Here is a 14,098-nt window from a genome sequence, read left to right as displayed (position 1 = left end):
CATCTCCTCCACATCCGCACCTCCGCTCTTGAACCTCACCCCTCCAACCACAACAAGGATAAAACTCTCAGTCCTCACCTTCTACCCCACCAACCTCCAGATACAACGCATCATTCTCCACCATCTCTGCCTTTCCATTGTTACAAGCAGACCCCACCAGAGATATATTTCTCTCCCCACCCCATCGGCATTCCAGAGACCATTCCTTCCATGACTCCCTCTTTAGGTCCACACTACCCTATCCTCCACTCCCACACCTTCTCCTGCCACCGCAAGAGTGTAAAGCCTGCACCCAAACCACCCCCCCCCCCCCCCATCTCTATCCAAAGCCCGAAAGGATCCTTCCACATCCAACAGAAATGTTCCTGCATATCCAAACACCTCATCTACTGTGTCCATTGCTCTCAGTGTGGTCTCCTGTACATTGGGGAGACAGGATGCCATCTTGGGAATTTTTCAGGGAACATCTCTGGGATACACACACCAAACAACCCCACTGCCCCGTGATCGACCACTTCAACTCCAACTCTCTCCCCTCCCCCCCCCCACCCCCACCCCCACTCCACCAAGCACATGCAAGACCTGGGCCTGCTCCAACACTAAATCCTAGCCACCCAATGCCTGGAGAAAGAACGCTTCGTCTTCTACCTTGGGACCCTCCAACCACATGGCATCAATGTCAACTTTACCAATTTCCTCATCTCCCCTCCCACCAACTCATCCCAGATCCAAGCCTCCAACTCTGTACCTCCCTCTTGACCTGTTCATTTTCCTTCCCACCTGTCCACTCCACCTTCCCCACCAACCTATCACCATCAGCCCTCACCTGCATCTACCCATCATGTTCCCCATGTACCTTCCCCCTAACAACAACCCTCCTATGTATCTCTCAGCACCAACCTCCCCCCCCCCAACATTCCTGAAGAAGGGCTTATGCCCAAAATGTTGACTCTCTTGCTCCTCAGATGCTGCCTGACTGCTGTGCTTTTCCAGCACCACTTTCTTTGACTTAGAGACGAGAGTGCCACCCAGAGAGCCAGAGCTCACACCCTGTACATTGACAATTATGTTTTTATCCAGTAACTTTACTAATCAATTAATAGGGCAGTACAGTGAAGTTACTACGACCTATTGACAGTGCAACACTCCCTCAGTATTCACCCTCTGACAGTGTAGCATTCCCTCAGTACTGCACTAAAATATCAGACTGGATTTTTCTTGTCAAGTTCTGGATTGGGACTTAAAACTGGAAAAGTGTGATTCAGAAGCAGATATGAGTCAGCTGAGCCAAACCCAACATTCAAAAGAATGAAAGAACTGAGGATGTTGGAAATCCGAAACTCCACTGGGATCCAGGTCTGAGGAAGGGTCACTGGATCCGAAACATTAACTCTGATTTCTCTCCACAGATTCTGCCAGACCTGCTGAGATTTTCCAGCAATTTCTGTTTTTGTTTCCAATATTCAAAAGTCTCGCCACAAGTTCTGAGAAAGAGTCAGATTGGATCTGAAACATTATTTCTGCTTTCTGTCCGTAGATGCGTTCAGACCTGCTGAGTTTCTCCACTTATAGCTCACAAGTATATCCTTGTACTAGCAATCTTGATTATGGAAATGTAACCACAATAGCTTTGTACAAATTGCAATTGCTTTGGGTATGCGCCCTGGGGCTGAAGGGGTCCCAAGGTTACTTCATGTTTCTCGGCTTCACAGATTCCCCCAGTGCCCCTCAAAAAAAAATCACTGTACATGCAGCAGGGTGTGAGGAATATAAATCCCACTCCAGATATTTTGAAAAGGGATTCCTTGCACACTTACACATTCTGTCCCCCTAACTTCACCCAGCACTCCCCACTGTTTGCACTGATCATTTCTTAGTCAGTAAACAGTGGGCTGTTGTCTGTCCTATTACATGGATAATATGGTAAGATAAAGTCACCCTGGTCCCAGAGGATCATAGAGGCTGTTCTCTCACTAGAGAGAAATGACTGGTGGTGGTTTAACCTGAGGGTCACCATGCCTCAGGCATGGGGAGATATTGAGAAGAAGAGTCCTTTCTGGTAACCTCAGCTGCTTTCAGAATTGAACCCACAATCTTGGCATCATTCTGCGTAGCAAACAATGGTGTGACTGGGAGCAGGCCTCTCCATACTCCAGGACTCTCTTATCACTCTTGAACCCTGTGTGTAAATCACCTGCACTCAGGTAGGCCTGGGAGGCAGTTACAATTCATTGAGTCTGAATCCTACCGGCTGCCTGTAACTTTAGAGTGAAACTGAGTGAAGAATAGAAACAGGAGCCACTCCCAAATCCTAGGGATGTCCAGCTTTTCATTTCCATTTCAAGAAAAGATATGTTCACTTGGGATTACATAAGTACGTGAAAAATAAATGCAACAAACTTTATGGAAAGTAGAATCCAAATTGACTGTTCCATAAGGTCTGGATGAACTCCTGTACGGCAAATTCTATAATATGTAATCATTTATACATTTCTAGCATTGTGTAGCAGTAGTTCCAAATTTCCTCAGCACTTCATATTAAATAGGTGCCAGTAATGTGATAAAACACGTCAATTACTGTATAATGTGCAAATAATGAAAAAAACAATTCTATTCAAATCCACATTTGCCAGACTACATTGCAAAATGTAAAGTTAATTTATTTTGCTGCAAGGATATTGCAAAGGCATAACTTTTCATTACTCTACTGCCAAAATATTTAAATATAGCTCACAGTAAAATAATGTCATTGGGTTTTTTTCCCCCACAGTTTTGCCCTTGCCTTTTGTACAAATTTTTCAAAGCAGCCCATGATGAACCTATTGATTACTGTTATTTATCAATGGGGCAAGTGATTTGTTATCACTTGGACGTGTGTCTTCCAGCACAAACAGTTCTGGCAACAAAGTTTTGATGGACTGTGCTTACATTGTCGGTGTGTCTTGTTGCTCAGTGGGTAGTGAGCCTGAGTGTTGGTGAGTTTCAGTCCCACTCTGAAGGCCGGTGTTACGGTGCAGTACCGAGTGAGTGCTGCATTGCCTGAAGTGCCACTCGTTGGATGAGGCGACTTGACTTCTCAGGTAAAAGATTGCGTGGCTCAATTCAAAGGGGAGTACTCCCCCTTGTCCTGGCCAATAGTCATCCCGACAAAAACTACCCGAAAGCAACTTTATTGTGTGATCTTGCTGTGCATGTTAATTGCCTTATTTCCTACACTGCAACGATGCCAACCCTGAACAAAAAATGCTTCAAATTGTTGCCTAATTCTTTGGGATATGCTGAGGTTGTCAGAGGTACAATACAAATGCAGGATTCTCATCGCCAGTTTGTGTCTGTTTTTCACAAGATTTCACTGTGGCCACAGATGTGACATATTGTTTCTAAAGCAATTAACAAGTCAAAAAGTATAAGACATCGGAGCAGAAGTCCTTTGTTATTTCAGATCCTATTATTAAGTATAGGAGTTGGGAGGCCATGTTGCAGCTGTACAGGACGTTGGTTAGGCCACTGTTGGAATATAGTGTGCAATTCTGGTCTCCTTCCTATCAGAAAGATGTTGTGAAACTTGAAAGAGTTCAGAAAAGATTTACAAGGATGTTGCCAGGGTCGGAGGATTTGAGCTACAGGGAGAGGCTGAACAGGCTGGGTCTGTTTTCCCTGGAGCATCGGAGGCTGAGGGGTGACCTTATAGAGGTTTATAAAATCCATGAGGGGCATGGATAGGATAAATAGGCAAAGTCGGGGAGTCCAGGACTAGAGGACATAGATTTAGGGTGAGAGGGGAAAGATATAAAAGAGACCTAAGGGGCAACATTTTCACGTAAAGGGTGGTGCATGTATGGAACGAGCTGCCAGAGGAAGTGGTGGAGGCTGATACAATTGCAGCATTTAAAAGGCATCTGGATGGGTATATGAATAGAAAAGGTTTAGAGGTGCTGGCAGGTGGGACTAGATTGGGTTGGGATATTTGGTCGGCATGGACGGGTTGGACCGACGGGTCTGTTTCCATGCTGTACATCTCTATGACTCTTCAAAAATTGATTTAGGTAGAGGTTATGGATTGGGAACAGGCTTGGAGGGCCATAAGGGCCTGTTCCTGAGCTGTAATGTTCTTTGTTCTTTGTAAGTAGGGTATTCAAACCATCAGGTATGCTCCACTAATCGGATAATCTTCAACCCCGCTTTTCTAAGTTTTCCCCATTACCTTTGATTCTCCTTACTGATTCAAAATGTATCTCATCACTGACTATACTTAATGACCCAGCCACCACAGACTCACTGCCCTTTGACAGAAGAACCTCTTCCTCTTGTGACTCCTTACTCTGAGATGTGTCCTCTGCTCCTCATTATGTTGGTGCTTGCTTTGGAGTTATGTACCAGGTAGACAAATGGTAAATCTGAACAGGAATGCTCACACCTCCACTGCTGGTTCTAGACTGGACATAAGCCCTGCCCGTTTTCATGTCACCTGACCAGCTCTCTCAAAGGGGCAGCATCCCCAACTACATAACAATCCTCGACTCTCCCACAAGGGAAATATCAACCCTGTTAAGTTCCATAAGAATCTCAGATGTTTCAATAAGGTTGCCTCTAATGCCTCTAAACTCCAATGAGTAAAAATTGTGGGTTTCCTCTGGGTGCTCTGGTTTCCTCCCACAGTCCATTGATGTACAGATTGGTTGGAATAGCAATGCTAAATTGCTCATACTGTGCAGGGATATGTAGGCTAGGTTCCATGGGGAATGCAGGGTTACAGGGGTAAATTGGGGGTGGTGGGTCTGGGTAGGATGCAAATCAGAGGGTCGGTTTGGACACGATGGGGCGAATGGCCTGTTTCCACACTAAAGGGACTCTATGATTCTGTGAAATAACTCAACCTCTCCTTTTCAACCTATCTTTAGGTTGAAAATAATTGCGGTTCTCTGTAGATTTTGGCGCATAGTGTTTGGTGATTAAAAATGTGATGGCGAAATGTTGACTGTATGTGCTAGTGCTATTGGTTTTGCTTTAATAAGTCAAAAATTATCTGAATCTTTTCCGAAGTTTTTAAATGCCTGAATTCCCTCCATCACTCCCCTTTTACTGTCGTGTCAGCTACATGTATGCCATCACAAGCAGTACGCTTCTGGCTAACAATTGAGATTCGGAGAAGTGTTTTAAACCAATGACAATGGAAACCAAGCAGTCAATTTTCGGAAATAATTCATCGTTGGGGTCTCTGTTGGTCGTAAACTATCCAAGCTGTGTTTTTATGACTGCTTGCAAACAGCTCGATAGAGTTATTGCCTTGTAACTGTCACCAGCTCCCTATTTTTCTCTTGTTGTTCCACAGTTAAGAATATCCTACAATAACCACATTTCAGACCTCTCAATGGAAGAGCCTAAAAGATTAACTGTTTTTTTTTAAAAAACAGTTCAGAGAGAGGGAAACTCACTGTTTTACATGGTTTAGTTAATACGATCATCATTTCAAGTTTTATAATTTCTGCTTTAGATTCAGTTGGTGTTGGCTGTGGACCCATTAATATTTAAAGAAAATAACCTGCCCATTTCCCACTGGACAGTCTCAAGAATATCCCACATGTTGCCTTTGTCGTCGAATTTTCCCCTCTTTCAATTTGCATAGTGTAAATATGTAAATTGAATTTTAATACCATGAAACATTAATCAGCTGTTAGTGATTGGCTGCCTTTTTTCAAGCATAGAAATGTAGTCCATAAATCCACTTTGATAAACTAACTACCACCACATCCTTGTTACAAGGTCCAGAATATTAATTTTTCTTAAGGGATGGGAATCACAAGAAAATAATTGCTTTTTCACCTTGATTTCATAGTCCAGAGGTTTACAAAGCATGTCCCCAGGTCCAAAGGGAATTGGTTAGATGGAAAAATCAGTTAAACCCTTGGCATTTGATGCAATCCTGACTAAATGTTCTTTTGATATTCAGCCGTAGAAAATTGTAGCAATAATATGTGGTTTGCCACCCTGGTGTGGATTTCACTGCCTAACAAGCACATTTACCTTTAATCTGCTAAGGTTTAGTTTCTAAGGTTAAGAATGTGGTAAGATCCAACAGTTTCTCTGTGATTCACACCAAAATGTAGCTAATGCCTGCTCTGTGAATCCCCTTCAGAAACTGTTTCAGCTGTTTGGCAAGGCACAGTGAGGTTAATGGACTGTAACAAAAGCACATAAAGGTGTGCGCATGTGTTGTCTTTCCAGAGGGCCTAGAGTAGAAAAACAGCAGAAGTTATATTGCAAACCTAAATCAAGCCTTGGTTAGACCAAACTTCCATCTTTTCAAAGACAAACTGGAGATTTAGGATTTGTGAGGATGCCACCAAAATGCAGAGGTTCTAGTTTATCGAGAAAGACTCAAGAGGCTGGGGCACTGTCTTCCATTAGAAAAGAGGACTTCAAAATTCTGCAGGTGCTCTATAGGATAAACTTTGGCAAATATTTCCACACGTGCAGTGGACTGAAATCAATAGCCAGAGATAAAAGCTAACGTTGCCATTGTCTGACCAGACAATAGAGCTGCTCTGTCATCGACTGGTGGTAGTTTAATCAGAGAGTCACCACACCTTAGGTGAGGGGAGAGTTTGACATGGAGAGTCCTTCATGGTAACTTCAGCCAATGTGGGAATTGAATCCACGCTGTTGGCATCACTCTGCACCACAAACCAGCCATCCAATCAACTGAACTAACCAACCATAAATTTAAGATGGTCACTCATAAATCAAATAAGAAATTAATGAGAAACCTCTCTACCTAAACAGTAGTGAGAATGTGGAACTTGCAACTTGAGGGTGCAAGAGCTGAACGGTCTTGAAACATGTAAAAGTGGAGAACTCCCCAGGACCCGATCAGGTGTACCCTAGGACTCTGTGGGAAGCTGGGGAAGTGACTGCTGGGCCCCTTCCAGAGATATTTGTATCATCGATAGCCACAGGCGAGGTGCCAGAAGACTGAAGGTTGGCTAACATGGTGCCACCATTTAATAAAGGTGGCAAGGACAAGCCAGGGAACTATAGACCGGTGAGCCTGACATTGGCGGTAGGCAAGTTGTTGGAGGGAATCCTGAGGGACAGGATGTACATATATTTGAAAAGGCAAGGACAGATTAGGGATAGTCAGCATGGCTTTGTGCATGAGAAATCATGTTTCACAAACTTTATTGAGTTTTTTTAAGAAGTGACAAAGAGGACTTTGTATCATGGGAGACTGATTAGCAAGGTTAGATCTCATGGAATACAGGGAGAACTGGCCATTTGGATACAGAACTGGCTCAAAGGTAGAAGACAGAGAGTGGTGGTGGAGGGTTGTTTTTCAGACTGGAGGCCTGTGACCAGTGGAGTGCCACAAGGATTAGTGCTGGGTCCACTACTTTTTGTCATTTACATAAATGATTTGGATGTGAACATAGGAGGTATAGTTAGTAAGTTTGCAGATGACACTAAAATTGGAGGTGTAGTGGACAGTGAAGAGGGTTACCTCAGATTACAACAGGATCTTGACCAGATGGACCAATGGGCTGAGAAGTGACAGATGGAGTTTAATTTAAATAAATGTGAGGTGCTGCCTTTTGGAAAAGCTAATCAGAGCAGGACTTATACACTTAATGGTAAGGTCCCGGGGAGTGTTGCTGAACAAAGAGACCTTGGAGTGCAGATTCATAGCCCCTTGAAAGTAGAGTCGCAGGTAGATAGGATAATGAAGAAGGCGTTTGGTATGCTTTCCTTTATTGGTTAGAGTATTGAGTACAGGAGTTGGGAGGTCATGTTGCGGCTGTACTGAATGTTGGTTAGGCCATTTTTGGAATATTGCGTGAATTCTTGTCTCTTTCTCATCAGAAAGATGTTGTGAAACTTGAAAGGGTTCAGAAAAGATTTACAAGGATGTTGTCAAGGTTGGAGGATTTGAGCTATAGGGAGAGGCTGAACAGGCTGGGGCTGTTTTCCTTGGAGTGTCGGAGGCTGAGGGGTGACCTTATAGAGGTTTATAAAATCCACGGGGGGCATGGATAGGATAAATAGGCAAAGTCTTTTCCCTGGGGTGGGGGAGACCAGAACTAGAGGGCATAGATTTAGGGTGAGAGGGGAAAGATATAAAAGGGACCTAAGGGGCAGCTTTTTCACACAGAGGGTGGTACGTGTATGGAATGGTCTGCCAGAGGATGTGGTAGAGACTGGTACAATTACAACATTTAAAAGGCACCTGGATGGGTATATGAATAGGAAGGATTCAGAGGGAAATGGGCCAAGTGCTGGAAAATAGGACTAGATTCGGTTAGGATATCTGGTCGGCATGGACAAGTTGGACCGAAGGGTTTTTTCCATTCTGTACTTCACATCTCTATGATTCTATTGACACATTTCAATTGATGAACATATGGGAGTGAAACAAATGGATCTTAACTCTGAAATGGTTATAGGCGAAGTCTCTCATGTGGGAACTTTTTAAGCTTCACTCATGAGATCTGGGTATCACTGTGGTCCAGCATTTATTGTCCTTACACTGAGTGGCTTACTGGAGCCATTAGAAGGCAGTCAGGGGTCAACCACTTGCTGGGGTTCAGGAGTCATGTGGAGGCCAGACTAGGTAAGGAAGGTAGATTCATTTCCATAACGGATTTCAGTGAGGCAGATGGATCTAACGCCAGATTTTCTATTGAATTCCAATTTCATTATTTGGTTGAGTGGATTTGAACCCATGACCCCAGGATGTGAACCTTGGGCTCTGGATTACTACTGCAGTGAGATTACCACTAGGGCACGACCTCCCCTGTTATTTTGTTATATAGTATGCACTTTGTTCCATTAACCCTTCTCTTTGTTGTCTGGCAGGTTTACAATTGACAAGGATACCGGCATAGTGACTCTCATCCAGAGGTTAGACTTCGAGGCAACACGGCGATACACTTTAACCGTTATAGCAAAGGATGGAGGTGGTGAAGAGACCACAGGACGTTTGCGAATCAATATTTTGGACATTAATGACAACGTGCCCACCTTTCAGAAGGAGACCTACCTGGGTACAATTCGTGAGAATGAGGCCTCTCCAGTGCAGGTGGTCAGAGTTCGAGTAAGTGAAACGGTTTTGTGCTGAACAATTAGAGATTGGGCATCAGCCACACCGTGCTGACCACACTGCTCCATATCTGCACGCACACAGTCAAACACACGTACCCCACCACCTCCAAACCTAAGCTGCCACATACAACAAGCGGGAGAAGTCTGAATCTGCCTTTCCAAGGCTGTTGTATTGGCAAGAGATTTCATTGGTGAGGTTTTGGGAATCTATTCACCCTCCCCTTCTCCTCACCAAAAGCAACAAGAGAAAGGGAAGGTCAAGGTGCAAAGATAAAGCATTTTGATTCAATAGGTCACCACCTTGTGTCACTGTTTGCAAAAGCATTTCACTTGCAGGCAGTTCAGAGAAGGTTCCTGCGGCTGATCCCAGGTTTGGAGGGACTGTCTTATAAGGAGAGGTTGTGTAGGTTGGGCCTGTACTCACTGGAGTTTACAACAATGAAAGGTGGCCTTATTGAAACATTGGAGACTTGCAGGATAAATATGGAAAGTTTATTTCTGCTTGTGAGAGAGTCTAAGAGCAAAAAGCATGGTCTCAGAGTAAGAGGTCATGTATTTAAGACAGAGACAAGGAGGAATTTCTTCTCTCAGAGAGGAGGGAATCTGTCGAAGTCTTGACTGCAGAGGGCTGTCGAAGCTGACTTAGATTTTTAATCAGGGGAATTAAGGGTTGTTGGGAAAAGTCAGAAGAGTAAATATGAGGATTATCAGATCGTGATCATTGAATGGTAGAGCTGACTCAATGAGCTCAAAACTTATAGTGTTGGAAAAGCACAGCTGGTCAGGCAGTATCCAAGGAGCAGGACAGTCAACATTTCAAGCATATGCTCTTCACCAGGGATCTTCATCTTCCTGATGAAAAGCTTATGCTCGAGATGCCGATTCTCCTGCTCCTCGGATGCTCCCTGACTTGCTGTACTTTCCCAGCACCACACTTTTTGGCTCTGATCTCCAGCATCTGCAGTCCTCACTCTCTCCTGACTCAATGGGCTGAATGGCCCACTTCTGCTGTTCCATCTTGTCTCAATTTGGGTGCCATTTGCTGGGCACTGACACACTGGGTTTGTGCTGAGGTGCAGTGGACAGTGAAATATTCTCTCCAGCCAAACACAGACAGGAGGGTGTGCCATGGGGTAAGATGGTGAATCTGTAGCCCAGTGTCCATCTCTTTCACTTAGATTGCAAGAAGTCAAGTGTTACAGTTGCTAAGCTTAGTGACCACATGACCAAGCCTTGAGTTGCCTCACCCACTGGCGCTCAGCTAAAACCTAACACATTATGATCCTCCATGACCTTTAGTCTTTATTTATACTAAAACCCCTTAGCTTGCCATTGTGTTTTGCCTGACAGTCAGTATATCAACAAACCTTTCAAAAACATGCTCATGATTACGTCACTGTATCATCTCATGTGACCTGAGGCTGTAACGGTCTTAGACTCCATCTTAACTTGGGCCACTGGAAGCATGCCATGCCAATAGGGGTGTGCTACTGTTTATGAACAAATAGCTGGAATTTTAGCCCAGGCACAGATGTACTTGTGAATGTAAAAAACTCTGGATCTTTCAGTATCAGTTCACCCACCTGTGGATCCTATGTCTTGAGAGATAACATCAGCATTATCAATTTCTCTTTGATTTGATTTATTGTAAGCCCATGAACCTAAATACAGTGAAAAGCTTTGTTTTGCGAGCAGTATGGGCAGATCATAGCAAAAAGGACATGCAGATCACAAGGTGCTTAGACAGAGTGGCATATTTAGAATTTAGATTTAAAAGTGCAAGATGGTTATAAGAAATGTGAGAATAAGGTCTGCTGTACAGAGCTTGCAAAGAGCTCCTGGTTTTGGCACCATCTTGAATCTCTTGTACATGACCAACTGTGGAATAGCCTGCTCCCTAGTTGGCTGTCAAACATACTGCTCTGAAGAATTATCCTGAATGTATCCTGTGAATCTCTTTTCCAGGTTGCCTTTGCCAAGCTTCAGCCAGAGGGTGGTGAATCGATAGGATCCATTGCCACACAATCCTGTGGAGGTCTTTGAGTACATTTAAGATGGAGATAGAGAGGTTCTTGATATAGGGTTATGGGGAGAAAGCGGGAGAATGGCATTGTGAAACTCTGTCATGATTGAATGGCGGACCAGACTTGATGGGCTGAATGGCCTAATTTCTGCTACTATGGTCTTATGGTCTCTTCTGGTCTTATCTGATTCACCCAATCGACATGAGGAAGTCACCTATGATTATGGCAGCACCATTCTTACATGAAGCAGTTATCTATTCCTGTATAATCTGTTCTTCAAGGTGACTATTGTTAGCAGTCGTATAACTACTGCCACAAGTGATCTCTTCCCTCTGGAATATTTTAACTTTCCCCAAACTGATTCTATATCTTACTGTTTTACACTGAAGTTACTTCACAGTATTCACAATATGTCATCTATAATGAACAAAGCTGCCCGATTACTTTTACCTGGATCCAAAATGTCAATAACCTGATCAGGTGTCAGTCTTGGCCACTTTACACCATGTCTTTCAGTGGCATTACCATTGCTGAATGCTACGGTAACAACATCTTGGGCATTACTATTGAACCGAACCTGCACTGGACTCACCATACAAAGTTACTATGGCTGTGTGAACAAGTCAGAGGCTAGAAACTTTATGGTTAGTAACTCACTTCCTGACTCTCAAAGCCTGTTTGCCATCTACAGTCATGAGTCAAGAGTGTAATGGAATATTCCCACTTGTCTGGATGAGTGGAACTTCAACAACATTCAAGAAACTCATGGCACGGCGGCACAGTGGCACAGTGGTTAGCACTGCTGCCTCACAGCGCCTGAGACCCGGGTTCAATTCCCGACTCAGGCGACTGACTGTGTGGAGTTTGCACGTTCTCCCCGTGTCTGCGTGGGTTTCCTCCGGGTGCTCCGGTTTCCTCCCACAGTCCAAAGATGTGCGGGTCAGGTGAATTGGCTGTGCTAAATTGCCCGTAGTGTTAGGTAAGGGGTAAATGTAGGGGTATGGGTGGGTTGCGCTTCGGCGGGTCGGTGTGGACTTGTTGGGCCGAAGGGCCTGTTTCCACACTGTAAGTCTAATCTAAACCATCCAGGACAAAGCCACCTATTTATTTGCCCCAATTCCTCAAACATGCACTTCCGTCAGCACAGTGACAGGAATGTGTACCATCTACAAAGTGTGAACTGACAGAGACCCCATTGACAGCATCTTCCAAGTCTGTAGCCACTGACATATAGAAGGACAAAAGCAGCAGATATATAGGACCACCACCATGCAAATTCCCTTAAAAAGCCACTCACCGTCCTGCCTTGGATTATATTGTCATTTCTTCAATGTCATGGGGTCAAATTCCTGGAATGTTCTTCCTAAGAGCACTGTGAGCGTTCCTACATTCCAAAGACCTCCAGAAGGCCACCTTTCAAAGGGCAATTAGAGATGAGGCAATAAATGATGATCAGCCACCTGTGTCCTGTGAATGAATAAATAGGAAAATGAATCTAATTTGACATTGAGCTTCTCAGATTCCCGAGGAAGAGCCTCTTTCCTGGTACTCCGTGTTATTGGTACTTCATGGTCCACAATCAGATCTTACCCCTCCCATTGCAAGTACCTCTCTGGCCCTGAGCAGATGTCCCAGTCCGTAGCACCTGGCAGGCATCACAGCTCCCTGGACTCTTCCTCTCAGCTGCAGAGATCTGTGTCTATCATCAACTGTGCGATCATCTGCTCCAAATATATTCTTACCAAGCCCATCCGCTTCAATGGCTTCCTTTATCGCAGTGCCACAGTCAGTCTGCTTATCCACCCTGCAGCCTCTGCTCTCCTGCATACTGGCTGTAAGAATCTCAATCCTGTCAGGCAATTGGGACAGCACTGTGTCTAGCAGCGCAGACATCGATTCCACCTTCGGGTGCCTGTCTGTGTGGAGCATGCATGTTCTGCCTGTGTCTGCATGGGTTCCCTCCGGGTGCTCTGGTTTCCTCCCACAGTCCAAAGATGTTATGTTGAGGGCTACATTACATTGGTGAGGCCTTTTCTGGAATACTCTGTCCAGTTCTGGTTGCCCAGTTATGGGAAGGATATCAAGTTGGAGAGGGTTCAGAAGGGATTTACCAGGTAGGGAAGGTTTGACTTAAAAAGAAAGGCTGGAGAGGCTCAGACCTTTTTCACTGGGTCATAGGAGGTTGAGAGGCGACCTCTTAGAAGTTTATATAATCATGAGGGGTATAGATAGAGTTAAGGTTAGTTGCCTTTTCCCTAGGATGGGGGATTTCAACAGTAAGAGGCACAACTTTAAGATGAGAGGAGAGAGATTTTAGAAAGACATGAGGGCCAATTGTTTTACACAGAGGATGGTTTGTTGTGGAATAAACTTCACTCCTGAACAAGTGTGGATATGGGAGCAATCGCAATGTTTAAAAGACATTTGAACATGAATAGGAAAGGTTTGGAGGGATATGGGCCAGGAGCAGGCAGTTGGGACTCGTTTAGTTTGGGATTATGTTCAGCATGGACTGGTTGGACTGAAGGATCTGTTTCCGTGCCGTATGACGCTATGTGCAAGTTAGGTGGTTTGGCAATGCTAAATTGCCCGTAGTGTCTAGAGTTGTACAGGCTAGGTGTGTTGGCTATGGGAAATACAGGATTATAGGTATAGGGTCGGGGGTAGGTCTGGATGGGATGCTCTTCGGAGGGTCGGTGTGGACTCAATGGGCTTACTGGCCTGCTTTCAGCGATTGTATGATTCTAATTGCAAGAGCTGGGGTTTCTATAATCCTCATCTTATTTATCACCTTTTTCAGATAGTCTTTCAGTTTGATTGGGTGCGTTCACTCAGATTGATTCCTGGTTCTATTATTGTACAGAAGTTAAACTGTGTAATGAACAAAGATGACATTGCACTCTCTAAGTGAAAGCTGCTAAAAGATTTTTTTTCCATTTTAAAAGGATTCTGGACATTTGAATGTTTTCCGATCATTA

At 44.3% G+C, this 14,098-nt stretch overlaps 1 protein-coding gene across 1 annotated transcript in view; it reads left to right on the top strand.

Annotated features, from left to right (window-relative positions):
* The window catches only part of cdh23 (cadherin-related 23), a 674,096-nt gene that overhangs the window by 252,403 nt on the left and 407,595 nt on the right, over nucleotides 1–14,098 (top strand). The window contains exon 13 of the mRNA XM_060854138.1: nucleotides 8,851–9,088. Within this exon, the coding sequence (XP_060710121.1) occupies nucleotides 8,851–9,088 (238 nt within the window). The remainder of the gene's footprint in view (nucleotides 1–8,850; nucleotides 9,089–14,098) is intronic.

This window comes from Hemiscyllium ocellatum, chromosome 43 (assembly GCF_020745735.1).
Source record: "Hemiscyllium ocellatum isolate sHemOce1 chromosome 43, sHemOce1.pat.X.cur, whole genome shotgun sequence".
Classification (NCBI taxonomy): domain Eukaryota; kingdom Metazoa; phylum Chordata; class Chondrichthyes; order Orectolobiformes; family Hemiscylliidae; genus Hemiscyllium; species Hemiscyllium ocellatum.
Note: the sequence above shows the minus strand (reverse complement) of the source record. Positions and strands in the feature narration are given on the sequence as shown.